Source organism: Cryptomeria japonica, chromosome 7, assembly GCF_030272615.1.
Source record: "Cryptomeria japonica chromosome 7, Sugi_1.0, whole genome shotgun sequence".
In the NCBI taxonomy this organism is placed as follows: domain Eukaryota; kingdom Viridiplantae; phylum Streptophyta; class Pinopsida; order Cupressales; family Cupressaceae; genus Cryptomeria; species Cryptomeria japonica.
Window position 1 is genome coordinate 54,231,838 of NC_081411.1, and position 24,683 is coordinate 54,256,520.

The 24,683-nt window shown below is 31.6% G+C and overlaps 9 protein-coding genes across 9 annotated transcripts; all 9 read left to right on the top strand.

Annotated features, from left to right (window-relative positions):
* The first annotated feature begins 2,292 nt into the window (after positions 1-2,292).
* Positions 2,293-2,913, top strand: LOC131856398 (uncharacterized). The gene has a single exon (XM_059208177.1). The coding sequence runs from the start codon at positions 2,293-2,295 to the stop codon at positions 2,911-2,913; it is 621 nt and encodes a 206-aa protein (XP_059064160.1).
* A 3,125-nt stretch (positions 2,914-6,038) lies between these two features.
* LOC131856399 (uncharacterized) lies at positions 6,039-6,659 on the top strand. The gene has a single exon (XM_059208178.1). The coding sequence runs from the start codon at positions 6,039-6,041 to the stop codon at positions 6,657-6,659; it is 621 nt and encodes a 206-aa protein (XP_059064161.1).
* Positions 6,660-7,911: 1,252 nt separating this feature from the next.
* LOC131856400 (uncharacterized) lies at positions 7,912-8,532 on the top strand. Its single transcript, XM_059208179.1, has one exon. It carries the CDS (start codon positions 7,912-7,914, stop codon positions 8,530-8,532), a length of 621 nt encoding a protein of 206 aa, XP_059064162.1.
* A 1,252-nt stretch (positions 8,533-9,784) lies between these two features.
* Positions 9,785-10,405, top strand: LOC131856401 (uncharacterized). The gene has a single exon (XM_059208180.1). The coding sequence runs from the start codon at positions 9,785-9,787 to the stop codon at positions 10,403-10,405; it is 621 nt and encodes a 206-aa protein (XP_059064163.1).
* A 1,252-nt stretch (positions 10,406-11,657) lies between these two features.
* Positions 11,658-12,278, top strand: LOC131856402 (uncharacterized). Its single transcript, XM_059208181.1, has one exon. The coding sequence runs from the start codon at positions 11,658-11,660 to the stop codon at positions 12,276-12,278; it is 621 nt and encodes a 206-aa protein (XP_059064164.1).
* Positions 12,279-13,530: 1,252 nt separating this feature from the next.
* Positions 13,531-14,151, top strand: LOC131856403 (uncharacterized). The gene has a single exon (XM_059208182.1). The coding sequence runs from the start codon at positions 13,531-13,533 to the stop codon at positions 14,149-14,151; it is 621 nt and encodes a 206-aa protein (XP_059064165.1).
* Positions 14,152-19,149: 4,998 nt separating this feature from the next.
* On the top strand, positions 19,150-19,770 carry LOC131856404 (uncharacterized). Its single transcript, XM_059208183.1, has one exon. It carries the CDS (start codon positions 19,150-19,152, stop codon positions 19,768-19,770), a length of 621 nt encoding a protein of 206 aa, XP_059064166.1.
* Positions 19,771-21,022: 1,252 nt separating this feature from the next.
* LOC131856405 (uncharacterized) lies at positions 21,023-21,643 on the top strand. The gene has a single exon (XM_059208184.1). It carries the CDS (start codon positions 21,023-21,025, stop codon positions 21,641-21,643), a length of 621 nt encoding a protein of 206 aa, XP_059064167.1.
* A 1,258-nt stretch (positions 21,644-22,901) lies between these two features.
* Positions 22,902-23,516, top strand: LOC131856406 (uncharacterized). Its single transcript, XM_059208185.1, has one exon. The coding sequence runs from the start codon at positions 22,902-22,904 to the stop codon at positions 23,514-23,516; it is 615 nt and encodes a 204-aa protein (XP_059064168.1).
* The last annotated feature ends 1,167 nt before the right edge of the window (positions 23,517-24,683 follow it).

Genomic DNA, 24,683 nt, shown 5'->3' on the forward strand with positions numbered 1-24,683 from the left:
AGGTTGTCGTACAAAGGCTTAAACACCTAGGTTGATCCTATGTGTGAAATACTATTTAAAATGGCTCAAGAAAGTTCCTCTTCTTCCAAGGCTCCTTTGTTTAATGATACTAATTATGATTTTGGAAAGTAATAATGAAAACTTATTTAATTTCCTTGGGTGTGGATGTTTGGACTATTGTTGTCAATGGATACACTATCCCACAAAGTATACCTACTGATTCTGATGGTAAGAGAGAATATGAAAATGATGCTAATGCCAAGCATGGTATCTTATGTGGATTGTCTAAAGATGTAGTTGTTAAAATAATGCATTTTAGTTCCTAGAAACAAGTTTGGGACAAACTTAACAACATTTACCATGGTAATGATAAAGTAAAACAAGGTAAGATTCAAACTCTTAGGGCTAAGTTTGAAGGAATGAAGATGCATGATGAAGAAAAGATTGCAGATTATTTCGTTAGAGTTGATGAATCTATCAATGCAATTAGAGGATTAGAAGAAGACATAGAAGATAAGGATATAGTCCAAAAGGTGATGAGGTCTCTTCCCTCTAAATATGATTCTAAGTTATCAGCCATAGAGGAACTTAAGGAGTTGAATACGTTGACTATGAATGATCTTCATGGGATACTCATTGCTTATGAAATGAGAGCTTGTAGTGATGAAACTATTCATAAGGAGAGTGCTTTTAAAGTTGAGAAGAAGAATAAAGAAACTCAAAAAGGGGTTAGGAAAATACAAGGGCAAACTACTTTTAAATGCTTTAATTATGGTAAGCTTGGTCACTTTTCTGCAAATTGTCCTTTGGATGATAGTGACAAAGAAAATTTAGAATCTTTCTCTAAGCAGAGAACCTTAAATATAAAGAAAAAGTTTCCCCTCAAGCTTAACAAAAGTTTATATACTAAAGGTGATGTGACTGATAGTAATACAGAAGAGTCAATGGATGATGAATCTGAAGTTTTGTTTATGACTACTGAATGTCTTGCAGGAAATCAGGGTCTTAATGATGTTGTGTTGTCAGATGTTGAAGGATAAAGTGAAGTTGACTTAGAAGGTGAGATAATTTGTGCTCTTAAACAAGTCAAAAAAGTTAAAAAAGGAACTTTGTTTACAAGAGAATCAAGCTGCAACTTTCGTAAATAAACTTAACTCTCTTGAAATACTAGCAACCAATTTAACAAGAAAAATTGATGAGCAAAAAAGAATTGCAGATGAGACAAAAGAAAACTTAGCAAGTAAAAATGAATCTTGTAAAAAACTGGAAGCAAAGATAATAGTTTTAAAAAGAAAACTTGAAAGATATGATAAAATAAGATTAGAAGATATCTTGAGTACACAGAGGAAAGACAACAACATATCTGGTATAGGGCTTGAAATTGGTCAAATTCGAAATAGCAACAACAAAAATATCCTATATGAAAGTTTTGGGTCTCAAGAAAAGAAAGAAGATAATTCTAAATCACTCACATCTCATGCAAATGTTTCAAAATCAGCTTCAACAAAATTGTAAACATAGTAGAAATATCATTCCAAGATCTTCATGACAACAAAAATCCAATTATTTGTGGAAGTCTCAGTCACGGTTTTATGGTTGTTGTTTCTTTTGTAATATGTTTGGACATAAAGCATCAAACTGCTGGTTCTCACAAAGACAATATTCAATTCTTGGTTTTCATTATTTGATAAGTGATTCAAGTCTGAAAAACTTAGAGACTCAAATCTTATAATCAATAAGTGATTCTTACTTTCATGTAATTACTTTTATTGACAGAAACTCAAAAGATTATAAATTTTTATTGAATCCTTCATCACCGATTCATCCCCTCCATCTAAGTGACAGTAGTATTCCCTTCAATTGGTATTAGAGAAGGTTGTCGTACAAAGGCTTAAACACCTAGGTTGATCCTATGTGTGAAATACTATTTAAAATGGCTCAAGAAAGTTCCTCTTCTTCCAAGGCTCCTTTGTTTAATGATACTAATTATGATTTTGGAAAGTAATAATGAAAACTTATTTAATTTCCTTGGGTGTGGATGTTTGGACTATTGTTGTCAATGGATACACTATCCCACAAAGTATACCTACTGATTCTGATGGTAAGAGAGAATATGAAAATGATGCTAATGCCAAGCATGGTATCTTATGTGGATTGTCTAAAGATGTAGTTGTTAAAATAATGCATTTTAGTTCCTAGAAACAAGTTTGGGACAAACTTAACAACATTTACCATGGTAATGATAAAGTAAAACAAGCTAAGATTCAAACTCTTAGGGCTAAGTTTGAAGGAATGAAGATGCATGATGAAGAAAAGGTTGCAGATTATTTCGTTAGAGTTGATGAATCTATCAATGCAATTAGAGGATTAGTAGAAGACATAGAAGATAAGGATATAGTCCAAAAGGTGATGAGGTCTCTTCCCTCTAAATATGATTCTAAGTTATCAGCCATAGAGGAACTTAAGGAGTTGAATACATTGACTATGGATGATCTTCATGGGATACTCATTGCTTATGAAATGAGAGCTTGTAGTGATGAAACTATTCATAAGGAGAGTGCTTTTAAAGTTGAGAAGAAGAATAAAGAAACTCAAAAAGGGGTTAGGAAAATACAAGGGCAAACTACTTTTAAATGCTTTAATTATGGTAAGCTTGGTCACTTTTCTGCAAATTGTCCTTTGGATGATAGTGACAAAGAAAATTTAGAATCTTTCTCTAAGCAGAGAACCTTAAATATAAAGAAAAAGTTTCCCCTCAAGCTTAAGAAAAGTTTATATGCTAAAGGTGATGTGACTGATAGTAATGCAGAAGAGTCAATGGATGATGAATCTGAATTTTTGTTTATGACTACTGAATGTCTTGCAGGAAATCAGGGTCTTAATGATGTTGTGTTGTCAGATGTTGAAGGATAAAGTGAATTTGACTTAGAAGGTGAGATAATTTGTGCTCTTAAAGAAGTCAAAAAAGTTAAAAATGGAACTTTGTTTACAAGAGAATCAAGCTGCAACTTTCGTAAATAAACTTAAGTCTCTTGAAATAATAGCAACCAATTTAACAAGAAAAATTGATGAGCAAAAAAGAATTGCAGATGAGACAAAAGAAAACTTAGCAAGTAAAAATGAATCTTGTAAAAAACTGGAAGCAAAGATAATAGTTTTAAAAAGAAAACTTGAAAGATATGATAAAATAAGATTAGAAGATATCTTGAGTACACAGAGGAAAGACAACAACATATCTGGTATAGGGTTTGAAATTGGTCAAATTCTAAATAGCAACAACAAAAATATCCTATATGAAAGTTTTGGGTCTCAAGAAAAGAAAGAAGATAATTCTAAATCACTCACATCTCATGAAAATGTTTCAAAATAAGCTTCAACAAAATTGTAAACATAGTAGAAATATCATTCCAAGATCTTCATGACAACAAAAATCCAATTATTTGTGGAAGTCTCAGTCACAGTTTTATGGTTGTTGTTTCTTTTGTAATATGTTTGGACATAAAGCATCAAACTGCTGGTTCTCACAAAGACAATATTCAATTCTTGGTTTTCATTATTTGATAAGTGATTCAAGTCTGAAAAACTTAGAGACTCAAATCTTATAATCAATAAGTGATTCTTACTTTCATGTAATTACTTTTATTGACAGAAACTCAAAAGATTATAAATTTTTATTGAATCCTTCATCACCGATTCATCCCCTCCATCTAAGTGACAGTAGTATTCCCTTCAATTGGTATTAGAGAAGGTTGTCGTACAAAGGCTTAAACACCTAGGTTGATCCTATGTGTGAAATACTATTTAAAATGGCTCAAGAAAGTTCCTCTTCTTCCAAGGCTCCTTTGTTTAATGATACTAATTATGATTTTGGAAAGTAATAATGAAAACTTATTTAATTTCCTTGGGTGTGGATGTTTGGACTATTGTTGTCAATGGATACACTATCCCACAAAGTATACCTACTGATTCTGATGGTAAGAGAGAATATGAAAATGATGCTAATGCCAAGCATGGTATCTTATGTGGATTGTCTAAAGATGTAGTTGTTAAAATAATGCATTTTAGTTCCTAGAAACAAGTTTGGGACAAACTTAACAACATTTACCATGGTAATGATAAAGTAAAACAAGCTAAGATTCAAACTCTTAGGGCTAAGTTTGAAGGAATGAAGATGCATGATGAAGAAAAGGTTGCAGATTATTTCGTTAGAGTTGATGAATCTATCAATGCAATTAGAGGATTAGTAGAAGACATAGAAGATAAGGATATAGTCCAAAAGGTGATGAGGGCTCTTCCCTCTAAATATGATTCTAAGTTATCAGCCATAGAGGAACTTGAGGAGTTGAATACATTGACTATGAATGATCTTCATGGGATACTCATTGCTTATGAAATGAGAGCTTGTAGTGATGAAACTATTCATAAGGAGAGTGCTTTTAAAGTTGAGAAGAAGAATAAAGAAACTCAAAAAGGGGTTAGGAAAATACAACGGCAAACTACTTTTAAATGCTTTAATTATGGTAAGCTTGGTCACTTTTCTGCAAATTGTCCTTTGGATGATAGTGACAAAGAAAATTTAGAATCTTTCTCTAAGCAGAGAACCTTAAATATAAAGAAAAAGTTTCCCCTCAAGCTTAAGAAAAGTTTATATGCTAAAGGTGATGTGACTGATAGTAATGCAGAAGAGTCAATGGATGATGAATCTGAATTTTTGTTTATGACTACTGAATGTCTTGCAGGAAATCAGGGTCTTAATGATGTTGTGTTGTCAGATGTTGAAGGATAAAGTGAAGTTGACTTAGAAGGTGAGATAATTTATGCTCTTAAAGAAGTCAAAAAAGTTAAAAAAGGAACTTTGTTTACAAGAGAATCAAGCTGCAACTTTCGTAAATAAACTTAAGTCTCTTGAAATACTAGCAACCAATTTAACAAGAAAAATTGATGAGCAAAAAAGAATTGCAGATGAGACAAATGAAAACTTAGCAAGTAAAAATGAATCTTGTAAAAAACTGGAAGCAAAGATAATAGTTTTAAAAAGAAAACTTGAAAGATATGATAAAATAAGATTAGAAGATATCTTGAGTACACAGAGGAAAGACAACAACATATCTGGTATAGGGTTTGAAATTGGTCAAATTCTAAATAGCAACAACAAAAATATCCTATATGAAAGTTTTGGGTCTCAAGAAAAGAAAGAAGATAATTCTAAATCACTCACATCTCATGAAAATGTTTCAAAATCAGCTTCAACAAAATTGTAAACATAGTAGAAATATCATTCCAAGATCTTCATGACAACAAAAATCCAATTATTTGTGGAAGTCTCAGTCACGGTTTTATGGTTGTTGTTTCTTTTGTAATATGTTTGGACATAAAGCATCAAACTGCTGGTTCTCACAAAGACAATATTCAATTCTTGGTTTTCATTATTTGATAAGTGATTCAAGTCTGAAAAACTTAGAGACTCAAATCTTATAATCAATAAGTGATTCTTACTTTCATGTAATTACTTTTATTGACAGAAACTCAAAAGATTATAAATTTTTATTGAATCCTTCATCACCGATTCATCCCCTCCATCTAAGTGACAGTAGTATTCCCTTCAATTGGTATTAGAGAAGGTTGTCGTACAAAGGCTTAAACACCTAGGTTGATCCTATGTGTGAAATACTATTTAAAATGGCTCAAGAAAGTTCCTCTTCTTCCAAGGCTCCTTTGTTTAATGATACTAATTATGATTTTGGAAAGTAATAATGAAAAATTATTTAATTTCCTTGGGTGTGGATGTTTGGACTATTGTTGTCAATGGATACACTATCCCACAAAGTATACCTACTGATTCTGATGGTAAGAGAGAATATGAAAATGATGCTAATGCCAAGCATGGTATCTTATGTGGATTGTCTAAAGATGTAGTTGTTAAAATAATTCATTTTAGTTCCTAGAAACATGTTTGGGACAAACTTAACAACATTTACCATGGTAATGATAAAGTAAAACAAGCTAAGATTCAAACTCTTAGGGCTAAGTTTGAAGGAATGAAGATGCATGATGAAGAAAAGGTTGCAGATTATTTCGTTAGAGTTGATGAATCTATCAATGCAATTAGAGGATTAGTCGAAGACATAGAAGATAAGGATATAGTCCAAAAGGTGATGAGGTCTCTTCCCTCTAAATATGATTCTAAGTTATCAGCCATAGAGGAACTTAAGGAGTTGAATACGTTGACTATGAATGATCTTCATGGGATACTCATTTCTTATGAAATGAGAGCTTGTAGTGATGAAACTATTCATAAGGAGAGTGCTTTTAAAGTTGAGAAGAAGAATAAAGAAACTCAAAAAGGGGTTAGGAAAATACAAGGGCAAACTACTTTTAAATGCTTTAATTATGGTAAGCTTGGTCACTTTTCTGCAAATTGTCCTTTGGATGATAGTGACAAAGAAAATTTAGAATCTTTCTCTAAGCAGAGAACCTTAAATATAAAGAAAAAGTTTCCCCTCAAGCTTAAGAAAAGTTTATATGCTAAAGGTGATGTGACTGATAGTAATACAGAAGAGTCAATGGATGATGAATCTGAAGTTTTGTTTATGACTACTGAATGTCTTGCAGGAAATCAGGGTCTTAATGATGTTGTGTTGTCAGATGTTGAAGGATAAAGTGAAGTTGACTTAGAAGGTGAGATAATTTGTGCTCTTAAAGAAGTCAAAAAAGTTAAAAAAGGAACTTTGTTTACAAGAGAATCAAGCTGCAACTTTCGTAAATAAACTTAACTCTCTTGAAATACTAGCAACCAATTTAACAAGAAAAATTGATGAGCAAAAAAGAATTGCAGATGAGACAAAAGAAAACTTAGCAAGTAAAAATGAATCTTGTAAAAAACTGGAAGCAAAGATAATAGTTTTAAAAAGAAAACTTGAAAGATATGATAAAATAAGATTAGAAGATATCTTGAGTACACAGAGGAAAGACAACAACATATCTGGTATAGGGCTTGAAATTGGTCAAATTCTAAATAGCAACAACAAAAATATCCTATATGAAAGTTTTGGGTCTCAAGAAAAGAAAGAAGATAATTCTAAATCACTCACATCTCATGAAAAGGTTTCAAAATCAGCTTCAACAAAATTGTAAACATAGTAGAAATATCATTCCAAGATCTTCATGACAACAAAAATCCAATTATTTGTGGAAGTCTCAGTCACGGTTTTATGGTTGTTGTTTCTTTTGTAATATGTTTGGACATAAAGCATCAAACTGCTGGTTCTCACAAAGACAATATTCAATTCTTGGTTTTCATTATTTGATAAGTGATTCAAGTCTGAAAAACTTAGAGACTCAAATCTTATAATCAATAAGTGATTCTTACTTTCATGTAATTACTTTTATTGACAGAAACTCAAAAGATTATAAATTTTTATTGAATCCTTCATCACCGATTCATCCCCTCCATCTAAGTGACAGTAGTATTCCCTTCAATTGGTATTAGAGAAGGTTGTCGTACAAAGGCTTAAACACCTAGGTTGATCCTATGTGTGAAATACTATTTAAAATGGCTCAAGAAAGTTCCTCTTCTTCCAAGGCTCCTTTGTTTAATGATACTAATTATGATTTTGGAAAGTAATAATGAAAACTTATTTAATTTCCTTGGGTGTGGATGTTTGGACTATTGTTGTCAATGGATACACTATCCCACAAAGTATACCTACTGATTCTGATGGTAAGAGAGAATATGAAAATGATGCTAATGCCAAGAATGGTATCTTATGTGGATTGTCTAAAGATGTAGTTGTTAAAATAATGCATTTTAGTTCCTAGAAACAAGTTTGGGACAAACTTAACAACATTTACCATGGTAATGATAAAGTAAAACAAGCTAAGATTCAAACTCTTAGGGCTAAGTTTGAAGGAATGAAGATGCATGATGAAGAAAAGGTTGCAGATTATTTCGTTAGAGTTGATGAATCTATCAATGCAATTAGAGGATTAGTAGAAGACATAGAAGATAAGGATATAGTCCAAAAGGTGATGAGGTCTCTTCCCTCTAAATATGATTCTAAGTTATCAGCCATAGAGGAACTTAAGGAGTTGAATACATTGACTATGAATGATCTTCATGGGATACTCATTGCTTATGAAATGAGAGCTTGTAGTGATGAAACTATTCATAAGGAGAGTGCTTTTAAAGTTGAGAAGAAGAATAAAGAAACTCAAAAAGGGGTTAGGAAAATAAAAGGGAAAACTACTTTTAAATGCTTTAATTATGGTAAGCTTGGTCACTTTTCTGCAAATTGTCCTTTGGATGATAGTGACGAAGAAAATTTAGAATCTTTCTCTAAGCAGAGAACCTTAAATATAAAGAAAAAGTTTCCCCTCAAGCTTAAGAAAAGTTTATATGCTAAAGGTGATGTGACTGATAGTAATACAGAAGAGTCAATGGATGATGAATCTGAAGTTTTGTTTATGACTACTGAATGTCTTGCAGGAAATCAGGGTCTTAATGATGTTGTGTTGTCAGATGTTGAAGGATAAAGTGAAGTTGACTTAGAAGGTGAGATAATTTGTGCTCTTAAAGAAGTCAAAAAAGTTAAAAAAGGAAATTTGTTTACAAGAGAATCAAGCTGCAACTTTCGTAAATAAACTTAACTCTCTTGAAATACTAGCAACCAATTTAACAAGAAAAATTGATGAGCAAAAAAGAATTGCAGATGAGACAAAAGAAAACTTAGCAAGTAAAAATGAATCTTGTAAAAAACTGGAAGCAAAGATAATAGTTTTAAAAAGAAAACTTGAAAGATATGATAAAATAAGATTAGAAGATATCTTGAGTACACAGAGGAAAGACAACAACATATCTGGTATAGGGCTTGAAATTGGTCAAATTCTAAATAGCAACAACAAAAATATCCTATATGAAAGTTTTGGGTCTCAAGAAAAGAAAGAAGATAATTCTAAATCACTCACATCTCATGAAAATGTTTCAAAATCAGCTTCAACAAAATTGTAAACATAGTAGAAATATCATTCCAAGATCTTCATGACAACAAAAATCCAATTATTTGTGGAAGTCTCAGTCACGGTTTTATGGTTGTTGTTTCTTTTGTAATATGTTTGGACATAAAGCATCAAACTGCTGGTTCTCACAAAGACAATATTCAATTCTTGGTTTTCATTATTTGATAAGTGATTCAAGTCTGAAAAACTTAGAGACTCAAATCTTATAATCAATAAGTGATTCTTACTTTCATGTAATTACTTTTATTGACAGAAACTCAAAAGATTATAAATTTTTATTGAATCCTTCATCACCGATTCATCCCCTCCATCTAAGTGACAGTAGTATTCCCTTCAATTGGTATTAGAGAAGGTTGTCGTACAAAGGCTTAAACACCTAGGTTGATCCTATGTGTGAAATACTATTTAAAATGGCTCAAGAAAGTTCCTCTTCTTCCAAGGCTCCTTTGTTTAATGATACTAATTATGATTTTGGAAAGTAATAATGAAAACTTATTTAATTTCCTTGGGTGTGGATGTTTGGACTATTGTTGTCAATGGATACACTATCCCACAAAGTATACCTACTGATTCTGATGGTAAGAGAGTATATGAAAATGATGCTAATGCCAAGCATGGTATCTTATGTGGATTGTCTAAAGATGTATTTGTTAAAATAATGCATTTTAGTTCCTAGAAACAAGTTTGGGACAAACTTAACAACATTTACCATGGTAATGATAAAGTAAAACAAGCTAAGATTCAAACTCTTAGGGCTAAGTTTGAAGGAATGAAGATGCATGATGAAGAAAAGGTTGCAGATTATTTCGTTAGAGTTGATGAATCTATCAATGCAATTAGAGGATTAGTAGAAGACATAGAAGATAAGGATATAGTCCAAAAGGTGATGAGGTCTCTTCCCTCTAAATATGATTCTAAGTTATCAGCCATAGAGGAACTTAAGGAGTTGAATACATTGACTATGGATGATCTTCATGGGATACTCATTGCTTATGAAATGAGAGCTTGTAGTGATGAAACTATTCATAAGGAGAGTGCTTTTAAAGTTGAGAAGAAGAATAAAGAAACTCAAAAAGGGGTTAGGAAAATACAAGGGCAAACTACTTTTAAATGCTTTAATTATGGTAAGCTTGGTCACTTTTCTGCAAATTGTCCTTTGGATGATAGTGACAAAGAAAATTTAGAATCTTTCTCTAAGCAGAGAACCTTAAATATAAAGAAAAAGTTTCCCCTCAAGCTTAAGAAAAGTTTATATGCTAAAGGTGATGTGACTGATAGTAATGCAGAAGAGTCAATGGATGATGAATCTGAATTTTTGTTTATGACTACTGAATGTCTTGCAGGAAATCAGGGTCTTAATGATGTTGTGTTGTCAGATGTTGAAGGATAAAGTGAATTTGACTTAGAAGGTGAGATAATTTGTGCTCTTAAAGAAGTCAAAAAAGTTAAAAATGGAACTTTGTTTACAAGAGAATCAAGCTGCAACTTTCGTAAATAAACTTAAGTCTCTTGAAATACTAGCAACCAATTTAACAAGAAAAATTGATGAGCAAAAAAGAATTGCAGATGAGACAAAAGAAAACTTAGCAAGTAAAAATGAATCTTGTAAAAAACTGGAAGCAAAGATAATAGTTTTAAAAAGAAAACTTGAAAGATATGATAAAATAAGATTAGAAGATATCTTGAGTACACAGAGGAAAGACAACAACATATCTGGTATAGGGTTTGAAATTGGTCAAATTCTAAATAGCAACAACAAAAACATCCTATATGAAAGTTTTGGGTCTCAAGAAAAGAAAGAAGATAATTCTAAATCACTCACATCTCATGAAAATGTTTCAAAATCAGCTTCAATAAAATTGTAAACATAGTAGAAATATCATTCCAAGATCTTCATGACAACAAAAATCCAATTATTTGTGGAAGTCTCAGTCACGGTTTTATGGTTGTTGTTTCTTTTGTAATATGTTTGGACATAAAGCATCAAACTGCTGGTTCTCACAAAGACAATATTCAATTCTTGGTTTTCATTATTTGATAAGTGATTCAAGTCTGAAAAACTTAGAGACTCAAATCTTATAATCAATAAGTGATTCTTACTTTCATGTAATTACTTTTATTGACAGAAACTCAAAAGATTATAAATTTTTATTGAATCCTTCATCACCGATTCATCCCCTCCATCTAAGTGACAGTAGTATTCCCTTCAATTGGTATTAGAGAAGGTTGTCGTACAAAGGCTTAAACACCTAGGTTGATCCTATGTGTGAAATACTATTTAAAATGGCTCAAGAAAGTTCCTCTTCTTCCAAGGCTCCTTTGTTTAATGATACTAATTATGATTTTGGAAAGTAATAATGAAAACTTATTTAATTTCCTTGGGTGTGGATGTTTGGACTATTGTTGTCAATGGATACACTATCCCACAAAGTATACCTACTGATTCTGATGGTAAGAGAGAATATGAAAATGATGCTAATGCCAAGCATGGTATCTTATGTGGATTGTCTAAAGATGTATTTGTTAAAATAATGCATTTTAGTTCCTAGAAACAAGTTTGGGACAAACTTAACAACATTTACCATGGTAATGATAAAGTAAAACAAGCTAAGATTCAAACTCTTAGGGCTAAGTTTGAAGGAATGAAGATGCATGATGAAGAAAAGGTTGCAGATTATTTCGTTAGAGTTGATGAATCTATCAATGCAATTAGAGGATTAGTAGAAGACATAGAAGATAAGGATATAGTCCAAAAGGTGATGAGGTCTCTTCCCTCTAAATATGATTCTAAGTTATCAGCCATAGAGGAACTTAAGGAGTTGAATACATTGACTATGGATGATCTTCATGGGATACTCATTGCTTATGAAATGAGAGCTTGTAGTGATGAAACTATTCATAAGGAGAGTGCTTTTAAAGTTGAGAAGAAGAATAAAGAAACTCAAAAAGGGGTTAGGAAAATACAAGGGCAAACTACTTTTAAATGCTTTAATTATGGTAAGCTTGGTCACTTTTCTGCAAATTGTCCTTTGGATGATAGTGACAAAGAAAATTTAGAATCTTTCTCTAAGCAGAGAACCTTAAATATAAAGAAAAAGTTTCCCCTCAAGCTTAAGAAAAGTTTATATGCTAAAGGTGATGTGACTGATAGTAATGCAGAAGAGTCAATGGATGATGAATCTGAATTTTTGTTTATGACAACTGAATGTCTTGCAGGAAATCAGGGTCTTAATGATGTTGTGTTGTCAGATGTTGAAGGATAAAGTGAATTTGACTTAGAAGGTGAGATAATTTGTGCTCTTAAAGAAGTCAAAAAAGTTAAAAATGGAACTTTGTTTACAAGAGAATCAAGCTGCAACTTTCGTAAATAAACTTAAGTCTCTTGAAATACTAGCAACCAATTTAACAAGAAAAATTGATGAGCAAAAAAGAATTGCAGATGAGACAAAAGAAAACTTAGCAAGTAAAAATGAATCTTGTAAAAAACTGGAAGCAAAGATAATAGTTTTAAAAAGAAAACTTGAAAGATATGATAAAATAAGATTAGAAGATATCTTGAGTACACAGAGGAAAGACAACAACATATCTGGTATAGGGTTTGAAATTGGTCAAATTCTAAATAGCAACAACAAAAATATCCTATATGAAAGTTTTGGGTCTCAAGAAAAGAAAGAAGATAATTCTAAATCACTCACATCTCATGAAAATGTTTCAAAATCAGCTTCAATAAAATTGTAAACATAGTAGAAATATCATTCCAAGATCTTCATGACAACAAAAATCCAATTATTTGTGGAAGTCTCAGTCACGGTTTTATGGTTGTTGTTTCTTTTGTAATATGTTTGGACATAAAGCATCAAACTGCTGGTTCTCACAAAGACAATATTCAATTCTTGGTTTTCATTATTTGATAAGTGATTCAAGTCTGAAAAACTTAGAGACTCAAATCTTATAATCAATAAGTGATTCTTACTTTCATGTAATTACTTTTATTGACAGAAACTCAAAAGATTATAAATTTTTATTGAATCCTTCATCACCGATTCATCCCCTCCATCTAAGTGACAGTAGTATTCCCTTCAATTGGTATTAGAGAAGGTTGTCGTACAAAGGCTTAAACACCTAGGTTGATCCTATGTGTGAAATACTATTTAAAATGGCTCAAGAAAGTTCCTCTTCTTCCAAGGCTCCTTTGTTTAATGATACTAATTATGATTTTGGAAAGTAATAATGAAAACTTATTTAATTTCCTTGGGTGTGGATGTTTGGACTATTGTTGTCAATGGATACACTATCCCACAAAGTATACCTACTGATTCTGATGGTAAGAGAGAATATGAAAATGATGCTAATGCCAAGCATGGTATCTTATGTGGATTGTCTAAAGATGTATTTGTTAAAATAATGCATTTTAGTTCCTAGAAACAAGTTTGGGACAAACTTAACAACATTTACCATGGTAATGATAAAGTAAAACAAGCTAAGATTCAAACTCTTAGGGCTAAGTTTGAAGGAATGAAGATGCATGATGAAGAAAAGGTTGCAGATTATTTCGTTAGAGTTGATGAATCTATCAATGCAATTAGAGGATTAGTAGAAGACATAGAAGATAAGGATATAGTCCAAAAGGTGATGAGGTCTCTTCCCTCTAAATATGATTCTAAGTTATCAGCCATAGAGGAACTTAAGGAGTTGAATACATTGACTATGGATGATCTTCATGGGATACTCATTGCTTATGAAATGAGAGCTTGTAGTGATGAAACTATTCATAAGGAGAGTGCTTTTAAAGTTGAGAAGAAGAATAAAGAAACTCAAAAAGGGGTTAGGAAAATACAAGGGCAAACTACTTTTAAATGCTTTAATTATGGTAAGCTTGGTCACTTTTCTGCAAATTGTCCTTTGGATGATAGTGACAAAGAAAATTTAGAATCTTTCTCTAAGCAGAGAACCTTAAATATAAAGAAAAAGTTTCCCCTCAAGCTTAAGAAAAGTTTATATGCTAAAGGTGATGTGACTGATAGTAATGCAGAAGAGTCAATGGATGATGAATCTGAATTTTTGTTTATGACTACTGAATGTCTTGCAGGAAATCAGGGTCTTAATGATGTTGTGTTGTCAGATGTTGAAGGATAAAGTGAACTTGACTTAGAAGGTGAGATAATTTGTGCTCTTAAAGAAGTCAAAAAAGTTAAAAAAGGAACTTTGTTTACAAGAGAATCAAGCTGCAACTTTCGTAAATAAACTTAACTCTCTTGAAATACTAGCAACCAATTTAACAAGAAAAATTGATGAGCAAAAAAGAATTGCAGATGAGACAAAAGAAAACTTAGCAAGTAAAAATGAATCTTGTAAAAAACTGGAAGCAAAGATAATAGTTTTAAAAAGAAAACTTGAAAGATATGATAAAATAAGATTAGAAGATATCTTTAGTACATAGAGGAAAGACAACAACATATCTGGTATAGGGTTTGAAATTGGTCAAATTCTAAATAGCAACAACAAAAATATCCTATATGAAAGTTTTGGGTCTCAAGAAAAGAAAGAAGATTATTCTAAATCACTCACATCTCATGAAAATGTTTCAAAATCAGCTTCACCAAAATTGTAAACATAGTAGAAATATCATTCCAAGATCTTCATGACAACAAAAATCCAATTATTTGTGGAAGTCTCAGTCACGGTTTTATGGTTGTTGTTTCTTTTGTAATATGTTTGGACATAAAGCATCAAACTGCTGGTTCTCATAAAGACAATATTCAATTCTTGGTTTTCATTATTTGATAAGTGATTCAAGTCTGAAAAACTTAGAGACTCAAATCTTATAATCAATAAGTGATTCTTACTTTCATGTAATTACTTTTATTGACAGAAACTCAAAAGATTATAAATTTTTATTGAATCCTTCATCACCGATTCATCCCCTCCATCTAAGTGACAGTAGTATTCCCTTCAATTGGTATTAGAGAAGGTTGTCGTACAAAGGCTTAAACACCTAGGTTGATCCTATGTGTGAAATACTATTTAAAATGGCTCAAGAAAGTTCCTCTTCTTCCAAGGCTCCTTTGTTTAATGATACTAATTATGATTTTGGAAAGTAATAATGAAAACTTATTTAATTTCCTTGGGTGTGGATGTTTGGACTATTGTTGTCAATGGATACACTATCCCACAAAGTATACCTACTGATTCTGATGGTAAGAGAGAATATGAAAATGATGCTAATGCCAAGCATGGTATCTTATGTGGATTGTCTAAAGATGTAGTTGTTAAAATAATGCATTTTAGTTCCTAGAAACAAGTTTGGGACAAACCTAACAACATTTACCATGGTAATGATAAAGTAAAACAAGCTAAGATTCAAACTCTTAGGGCTAAGTTTGAAGGAATGAAGATGCATGATGAAGAAAAGGTTGCAGATTATTTCGTTAGAGTTGATGAATCTATCAATGCAATTAGAGGATTAGTAGAAGACATAGAAGATAAGGATATAGTCCAAAAGGTGATGAGGGCTCTTCCCTCTAAATATGATTCTAAGTTATCAGCCATAGAGGAACTTAAGGAGTTGAATACATTGACTATGAATGATCTTCATGGGATACTCATTGCTTATGAAATGAGAGCTTGTAGTGATGAAACTATTCATAAGGAGAGTGCTTTTAAAGTTGAGAAGAAGAATAAAGAAACTCAAAAAGGGGTTAGGAAAATACAAGGGCAAACTACTTTTAAATGCTTTAATTATGGTAAGCTTGGTCACTTTTCTGCAAATTGTCCTTTGGATGATAGTGACAAAGAAAATTTAGAATCTTTCTCTAAGCAGAGAACCTTAAATATAAAGAAAAAGTTTCCCCTCAAGCTTAAGAAAAGTTTATATGCTAAAGGTGATGTGACTGATAGTAATGCAGAAGAGTCAATGGATGATGAATCTGAATTTTTGTTTATGACTACTGAATGTCTTGCAGGAAATCAGGGTCTTAATGATGTTGTGTTGTCAGATGTTGAAGGATAAAGTGAAGTTGACTTAGAAGGTGAGATAATTTATGCTCTTAAAGAAGTCAAAAAAGTTAAAAAAGGAACTTTGTTTACAAGAGAATCAAGCTGCAACTTTCGTAAATAAACTTAAGTCTCTTGAAATACTAGCAACCAATTTAACAAGAAAAATTGATGAGCAAAAAAGAATTGCAGATGAGACAAATGAAAACTTAGCAAGTAAAAATGAATCTTGTAAAAAACTGGAAGCAAAGATAATAGTTTTAAAAAGAAAACTTGAAAGATATGATAAAATAAGATTAGAAGATATCTTGAGTACACAGAGGAAAGACAACAACATATCTGGTATAGGGTTTGAAATTGGTCAAATTCTAAATAGCAACAACAAAAATATCCTATATGAAAGTTTTGGGTCTCAAGAAAAGAAAGAAGATAATTCTAAATCACTCACATCTCATGAAAATGTTTCAAAATCAGCTTCAACAAAATTGTAAACATAGTAGAAATATCATTCCAAGATCTTCATGACAACAAAAATCCAATTATTTGTGGAAGTCTCAGTCACGGTTTTATGGTTGTTGTTTCTTTTGTAATATGTTTGGACATAAAGCATCAAACTGCTGGTTCTCACAAAGACAATATTCAATTCTTGGTTTTCATTATTTGATAAGTGATTCAAGTCTGAAAAACTTAGAGACTCAAATCTTATAATCAATAAGTGATTCTTACTTTCATTTAATTACTTTTATTGACAGAAACTCAAAAGATTATAAATTTTTATTGAATCCTTCATCACCGATTCATCCCCTCCATCTAAGTGACAGTAGTATTCCCTTCAATTGGTATTAGAGAAGGTTGTCGTACAAAGGCTTAAACACCTAGGTTGATCCTATGTGTGAAATACTATTTAAAATGGCTCAAGAAAGTTCCTCTTCTTCCAAGGCTCCTTTGTTTAATGATACTAATTATGATTTTGGAAAGTAATAATGAAAACTTATTTAATTTCCTTGGGTGTGGATGTTTGGACTATTGTTGTCAATGGATACACTATCCCACAAAGTATACCTACTGATTCTGATGGTAAGAGAGAATATGAAAATGATGCTAATGCCAAGCATGGTATCTTATGTGGATTGTCTAAAGATGTAGTTGTTAAAATAATGCATTTTAGTTCCTAGAAACAAGTTTGGGACAAACTTAACAACATTTACCATGGTAATGATAAAGTAAAACAAGCTAAGATTCAAACTCTTAGGGCTAAGTTTGAAGGAATGAAGATGCATGATGAAGAAAAGGTTGCAGATTATTTCGTTAGAGTTGATGAATCTATCAATGCAATTAGAGGATTAGTAGAAGACATAGAAGATAAGGTTATAGTCCAAAAGGTGATGAGGTCTCTTCCCTCTAAATATGATTCTAAGTTATCAGCCATAGAGGAACTTAAGGAGTTGAATACATTGACTATGAATGATCTTCATGGGATACTCATTGCTTATGAAATGAGAGCTTGTAGTGATGAAACTATTCATAAGGAGAGTTCTTTTAAAGTTGAGAAGAAGAATAAAGAAACTCAAAAAGGGGTTAGGAAAATACAAGGGCAAACTACTTTTAAATACTTTAATTATGGTAAGCTTGGTCACTTTTCTGCAAATTGTCCTTTGGATGATAGTGACAAAGAAAATTTAGAATCTTTCTCTAAGCAGAGAACCTTAAATATAAAGAAAAAGTTTCCCCTCAAGCTTAAGAAAAGTTTATGTGCTAAAGGTGATGTGACTGATAGTAATACAGAAGAGTCAATGGATGATGAATCTGAAGTTTTGTTTATGACTACTGAATGTCTTGCAGGAAATCAGGGTCTTAATGATGTTGTGTTGTCAGATGTTGAAGGATAAAGTGAAGTTGACTTAGAAGGTGAGATAATTTGTGCTCTTAAAGAAGTCAAAAAAGTTAAAAAAGGAACTTTGTTTACAAGAGAATCAAGCTGCAACTTTCGTAAATAAACTTAAGTCTCTTGAAATACTAGCAACCAATTTAACAAGAAAAATTGATGAGCAAAAAAGAATTGCAGATGAGACAAAAGAAAACTTAGCAAGTAAAAATGAATCTTGTAAAAAACTGGAAGCAAAGATAATAGTTTTAAAAAGAAAACTTGAAAGATATGATAAAATAAGATTAGAAGATATCTTGAGTACACAGAGGAAAGACAACAACATATCTGGTATAGGGCTTGAAATTGGTCAAATTCTAAATAGCAACAACAAAAATATCCTATATGAAAGTTTTGGGTCTCAAGAAAAGAAAGAAGATAATTCTAAATCACTCACATCTCATGCGAATGTTTCAAAATCAGCTTCAACAAAATTGTAAACATAGTAGAAATATCATTCCAAGATCTTCATGACAACAAAAATCCAATTATTTGTGGAAGTCTCAGTCACGGTTTTATGGTTGTTGTTTCTTTTGTAATATGTTTGGACATAAAGCATCAAACTGCTGGTTCTCACAAAGACAATATTCAATTCTTGGTTTTCATTATTTGATAAGTGATTCAAGTCTGAAAAACTTAGAGACTCAAATCTTATAATCAATAAGTGATTCTTACTTTCATGTAATTACTTTTATTGACAGAAACTCAAAAGATTATAAATTTTTATTGAATCCTTCATCACCGATTCATCCCCTCCATCTAAGTGACAGTAGTATTCCCTTCAATTGGTATTAGAGAAGGTTGTCGTACAAAGGCTTAAACACCTAGGTTGATCCTATGTGTGAAATACTATTTAAAATGGCTCAAGAAAGTTCCTCTTCTTCCAAGGCTCCTTTGTTTAATGATACTAATTATGATTTTGGAAAGTAATAATGAAAACTTATTTAATTTCCTTGGGTGTGGATGTTTGGACTATTGTTGTCAATGGATACACTATCCCACAAAGTATACCTACTGATTCTGATGGTAAGAGAGTATATGAAAATGATGCTAATGCCAAGCATGGTATCTTATGTGGATTGTCTAAAGATGTATTTGTTAAAATAATGCATTTTAGTTCCTAGAAACAAGTTTGGGACAAACTTAACAACATTTACCATGGTAATGATAAAGTAAAACAAGCTAAGATTCAAACTCTTAGGGCTAAGTTTGAAGGAATGAAGATGCATGATGAAGAAAAGGTTGCAGATTATTTCGTTAGAGTTGATGAATCTATCAATACAATTAGAGGATTAGTAGAAGACATAGAAGATAAGGATATAGTCCAAAAGGTGATGAGGTCTCTTCCCTCTAAATATGATTCTAAGTTATCAGCCATAGAGGAAATTAAGGAGTTGAATACATTGACTATGGATGATCTTCATGGGATACTCATTGCTTATGAAATGAGAGCTTGTAGTGATGAAACTATTCATAAGGAGACTGCTTTTAAAGTTGAGAAGAAGAATAAAGAAACTCAAAAAGGGGTTAGGAAAATACAAGGGCAAACTACTTTTAAATGCTTTAATTATGGTAAGCTTGGTCACTTTTCTGCAAATTGTCCTTTGGATGATAGTGACAAAGAAAATTTAGAATCTTTCTCTAAGCAGAGAACCTTAAATATAAAGAAAAAGTTTCCCCTCAAGCTTAAGAAAAGTTTATATGCTAAAGGTGATGTGACTGATAGTAATGCAGAAGAGTCAATGGATGATGAATCTGAATTTTTGTTTATGACTACTGAATGTCTTGCAGGAAATCAGGGTCTTAATGATGTTGTGTTGTCAGATGTTGAAGGATAAAGTGAATTTGACTTAGAAGGTGAGATAATTTGTGCTCTTAAAGAAGTCAAAAAAGTTAAAAAAGGAACTTTGTTTACAAGAGAATCAAGCTGCAACTTTCGTAAATAAACTTAACTCTCTTGAAATACTAGCAACCAATTTAACAAGAAAAATTGATGAGCAAAAAAGAATTGCAGATGAGACAAAAGAAAACTTAGCAAGTAAAAATGAATCTTGTAAAAAACTGGAAGCAAAGATAATAGTTTTAAAAAGAAAACTTGAAAGATATGATAAAATAAGATTAGAAGATATCTTGAGTACACAGAGGAAAGACAACAACATATCTGGTATAGGGTTTGAAATTGGTCAAATTCTAAATAGCAACAACAAAAATATCCTATATGAAAGTTTTGGGTCTCAAGAAAAGAAAGAAGATAATTCTAAATCACTCACATCTCATGAAAATGTTTCAAAATCAGCTTCAACAAAATTGTAAACATAGTAGAAATATCATTCCAAGATCTTCATGACAACAAAAATCCAATTCTTTGTGGAAGTCTCAGTCACGGTTTTATGGTTGTTGTTTCTTTTGTAATATGTTTGGACATAAAGCATCAAACTGCTGGTTCTCACAAAGACAATATTCAATTCTTGGTTTTCATTATTTGATAAGTGATTCAAGTCTGAAAAACTTAGAGACTCAAATCTTATAATCAATAAGTGATTCTTACTTTCATGTAATTACTTTTATTGACAGAAACTCAAAAGATTATAAATTTTTATTGAATCCTTCATCACCGATTCATCCCCTCCATCTAAGTGACAGTAGTATTCCCTTCAATTGGTATTAGAGAAGGTTGTCGTACAAAGGCTTAAACACCTAGGTTGATCCTATGTGTGAAATACTATTTAAAATGGCTCAAGAAAGTTCCTCTTCTTCCAAGGCTCCTTTGTTTAATGATACTAATTATGATTTTGGAAAGTAATAATGAAAACTTATTTAATTTCCTTGGGTGTGGATGTTTGGACTATTGTTGTCAATGGATACACTATCCCACAAAGTATACCTACTGATTCTGATGGTAAGAGAGAATATGAAAATGATGCTAATGCCAAGCATGGTATCTTATGTGGATTGTCTAAAGATGTAGTTGTTAAAATAATGCATTTTAGTTCCTAGAAACAAGTTTGGGACAAACTTAACAACATTTACCATGGTAATGATAAAGTAAAACAAGCTAAGATTCAAACTCTTAGGGCTAAGTTTGAAGGAATGAAGATGCATGATGAAGAAAAGGTTGCAGATTATTTCGTTAGAGTTGATGAATCTATCAATGCAATTAGAGGATTAGTAGAAGACATAGAAGATAAGGATATAGTCCAAAAGGTGATGAGGTCTCTTCCCTCTAAATATGATTCTAAGTTATCAGCCATAGAGGAACTTAAGGAGTTGAATACATTGACTATGAATGATCTTCATGGGATACTCATTGCTTATGAAATGAGAGCTTGTAGTGATGAAACTATTCATAAGGAGAGTGCTTTTAAAGTTGAGAAGAAGAATAAAGAAACTCAAAAAGGGGTTAGGAAAATACAAGGGCAAACTACTTTTAAATGCTTTAATTATGGTAAGCTTGGTCACTTTTCTGCAAATTGTCCTTTGGATGATAGTGACAAAGAAAATTTAGAATCTTTCTCTAAGCAGAGAACCTTAAATATAAAGAAAAAGTTTCCCCTCAAGCTTAAGAAAAGTTTATATGCTAAAGGTGATGTGACTGATAGTAATACGGAAGAGTCAATGGATGATGAATCTGATGTTTTGTTTATGACTACTGAATGTCTTGCAGGAAATCAGGGTCTTAATGATGTTGTGTTGTCAGATGTTGAAGGATAAAGTGAAGTTGACTTAGAAGGTGAGATAATTTGTGCTCTTAAAGAAGTCAAAAAAGTTAAAAAAGGAACTTTGTTTACAAGAGAATCAAGCTGCAACTTTCGTAAATAAACTTAACTCTCTTGAAATACTAGCAACCAATTTAACAAGAAAAATTGATGAGCAAAAAAGAATTGCAGATGAGACAAAAGAAAACTTAGCAAGTAAAAATGAATCTTGTAAAAAACTGGAAGCAAAGATAATAGTTTTAAAAAGAAAACTTGAAAGATATGATAAAATAAGATTAGAAGATATCTTGAGTACACAGAGGAAAGACAACAAAATATCTGGTATAGGGTTTGAAATTGGTCAAATTCTAAATAGCAACAACAAAAATATCCTATATGAAAGTTTTGGGTCTCAAGAAAAGAAAGAAGATAATTCTAAATCACTCACATCTCAGGAAAATGTTTCAAAATCAGCTTCAACAAAATTGTAAACATAGTAGAAATATCATTCCAAGATCTTCATGACAACAAAAATCCAATTATTTGTGGAAGTCTCAGTCACGGTTTTATGGTTGTTGTTTCTTTTGTAATATGTTTGGACATAAAGCATCAAACTGCTGGTTCTCACAAAGACAATATTCAATTCTTGGTTTTCATTATTTGATAAGTGATTCAAGTCTGAAAAACTTAGAGACTCAAATCTTATAATCAATAAGTGATTCTTACTTTCATGTAATTACTTTTATTGACAGAAACTCAAAAGATTATAAATTTTTATTGAATCCTTCATCACCGATTCATCCCCTCCATCTAAGTGACAGTAGTATTCCCTTCAATTGGTATTAGAGAAGGTTGTCGTACAAAGGCTTAAACACCTAGGTTGATCCTATGTGTGAAATACTATTTAAAATGGCTCAAGAAAGTTCCTCTTCTTCCAAGGCTCCTTTGTTTAATGATACTAATTATGATTTTGGAAAGTAATAATGAAAACTTATTTAATTTCCTTGGGTGTGGATGTTTGGACTATTGTTGTCAATGGATACACTATCCCACAAAGTATACCTACTGATTCTGATGGTAAGAGAGAATATGAAAATGATGCTAATGCCAAGCATGGTATCTTATGTGGATTGTCTAAAGATGTAGTTGTTAAAATAATGCATTTTAGTTCCTAGAAACAAGTTTGGGACAAACTTAACAACATTTACCATGGTAATGATAAAGTAAAACAAGCTAAGATTCAAACTCTTAGGGCTAAGTTTGAAGGAATAAAGATGCATGATGAAGAAAAGGTTGCAGATTATTTCGTTAGAGTTGATGAATCTATCAATGCAATTAGAGGATTAGTAGAAGACATAGAAGATAAGGATATAGTCCAAAAGGTGATGAGGTCTCTTCCCTCTAAATATGATTCTAAGTTATCAGCCATAGAGGAACTTAAGGAGTTGAATACATTGACTATGGATGATCTTCATGGGATACTCATTGCTTATGAAATGAGAGCTTGTAGTGATGAAACTATTCATAAGGAGAGTGCTTTTAAAGTTGAGAAGAAGAATAAAGAAACTCAAAAAGGGGTTAGGAAAATACAAGGGCAAACTACTTTTAAATGCTTTAATTATGGTAAGCTTGGTCACTTTTCTGCAAATTGTCCTTTGGATGATAGTGACAAAGAAAATTTAGAATCTTTCTCTAAGCAGAGAACCTTAAATATAAAGAAAAAGTTTGCCCTCAAGCTTAAGAAAAGTTTATATGCTAAAGGTGATGTGACTGATAGTAATACAGAAGAGTCAATGGATGATGAATCTGAAGTTTTGTTTATGACTACTGAATGTCTTGCAGGAAATCAGGGTCTTAATGATGTTGTGTTGTCAGATGTTGAAGGATAAAGTGAAGTTGACTTAGAAGGTGAGATAATTTGTGCTCTTAAACAAGTCAAAAAAGTTAAAAAAGGAACTTTGATTACAAGAGAATCAAGCTGCAACTTTCGTAAATAAACTTAACTCTCTTGAAATACTAGCAACCAATTTAACAAGAAAAATTGATGAGCAAAAAAGAATTGCAGATGAGACAAAAGAAAACTTAGCAAGTAAAAATGAATCTTGTAAAAAACTGGAAGCAAAGATAATAGTTTTAAAAAGAAAACTTGAAAGATATGATAAAATAAGATTAGAAGATATCTTGAGTACACAGAGGAAAGACAACAAAATATCTGGTATAGGGTTTGAAATTGGTCAAATTCTAAATAGCAACAACAAAAATATCCTATATGAAAGTTTTGGGTCTCAAGAAAAGAAAGAAGATAATTCTAAATCACTCACATCTCAGGAAAATGTTTCAAAATCAGCTTCAACAAAATTGTAAACATAGTAGAAATATCATTCCAAGATCTTCATGACAACAAAAATCCAATTATTTGTGGAAGTCTCAGTCACGGTTTTATGGTTGTTGTTTCTTTTGTAATATGTTTGGACATAAAGCATCAAACTGCTGGTTCTCACAAAGACAATATTCAATTCTTGGTTTTCATTATTTGATAAGTGATTCAAGTCTGAAAAACTTAGAGACTCAAATCTTATAATCAATAAGTGATTCTTACTTTCATGTAATTACTTTTATTGACAGAAACTCAAAAGATTATAAATTTTTATTGAATCCTTCATCACCGATTCATCCCCTCCATCTAAGTGACAGTAGTATTCCCTTCAATTGGTATTAGAGAAGGTTGTCGTACAAAGGCTTAAACACCTAGGTTGATCCTATGTGTGAAATACTATTTAAAATGGCTCAAGAAAGTTCCTCTTCTTCCAAGGCTCCTTTGTTTAATGATACTAATTATGATTTTGGAAAGTAATAATGAAAACTTATTTAATTTCCTTGGGTGTGGATGTTTGGACTATTGTTGTCAATGGATACACTATCCCACAAAGTATACCTACTGATTCTGATGGTAAGAGAGAATATGAAAATGATGCTAATGCCAAGCATGGTATCTTATGTGGATTGTCTAAAGATGTACTTGTTAAAATAATGCATTTTAGTTCCTAGAAACAAGT

Excerpts from the sequence above, each read along its gene's own strand:
- LOC131856403 (XM_059208182.1), top strand. The coding sequence starts at position 13,531 with ATGAAGATGCATGATGAAGAAAAGGTTGCAGATTATTTCGTTAGAGTT.
- LOC131856404 (XM_059208183.1), top strand. The coding sequence starts at position 19,150 with ATGAAGATGCATGATGAAGAAAAGGTTGCAGATTATTTCGTTAGAGTT.
- LOC131856398 (XM_059208177.1), top strand. The coding sequence starts at position 2,293 with ATGAAGATGCATGATGAAGAAAAGGTTGCAGATTATTTCGTTAGAGTT.
- LOC131856405 (XM_059208184.1), top strand. The coding sequence starts at position 21,023 with ATGAAGATGCATGATGAAGAAAAGGTTGCAGATTATTTCGTTAGAGTT.
- LOC131856400 (XM_059208179.1), top strand. The coding sequence starts at position 7,912 with ATGAAGATGCATGATGAAGAAAAGGTTGCAGATTATTTCGTTAGAGTT.
- LOC131856406 (XM_059208185.1), top strand. The coding sequence starts at position 22,902 with ATGCATGATGAAGAAAAGGTTGCAGATTATTTCGTTAGAGTTGATGAA.
- LOC131856401 (XM_059208180.1), top strand. The coding sequence starts at position 9,785 with ATGAAGATGCATGATGAAGAAAAGGTTGCAGATTATTTCGTTAGAGTT.
- LOC131856399 (XM_059208178.1), top strand. The coding sequence starts at position 6,039 with ATGAAGATGCATGATGAAGAAAAGGTTGCAGATTATTTCGTTAGAGTT.
- LOC131856402 (XM_059208181.1), top strand. The coding sequence starts at position 11,658 with ATGAAGATGCATGATGAAGAAAAGGTTGCAGATTATTTCGTTAGAGTT.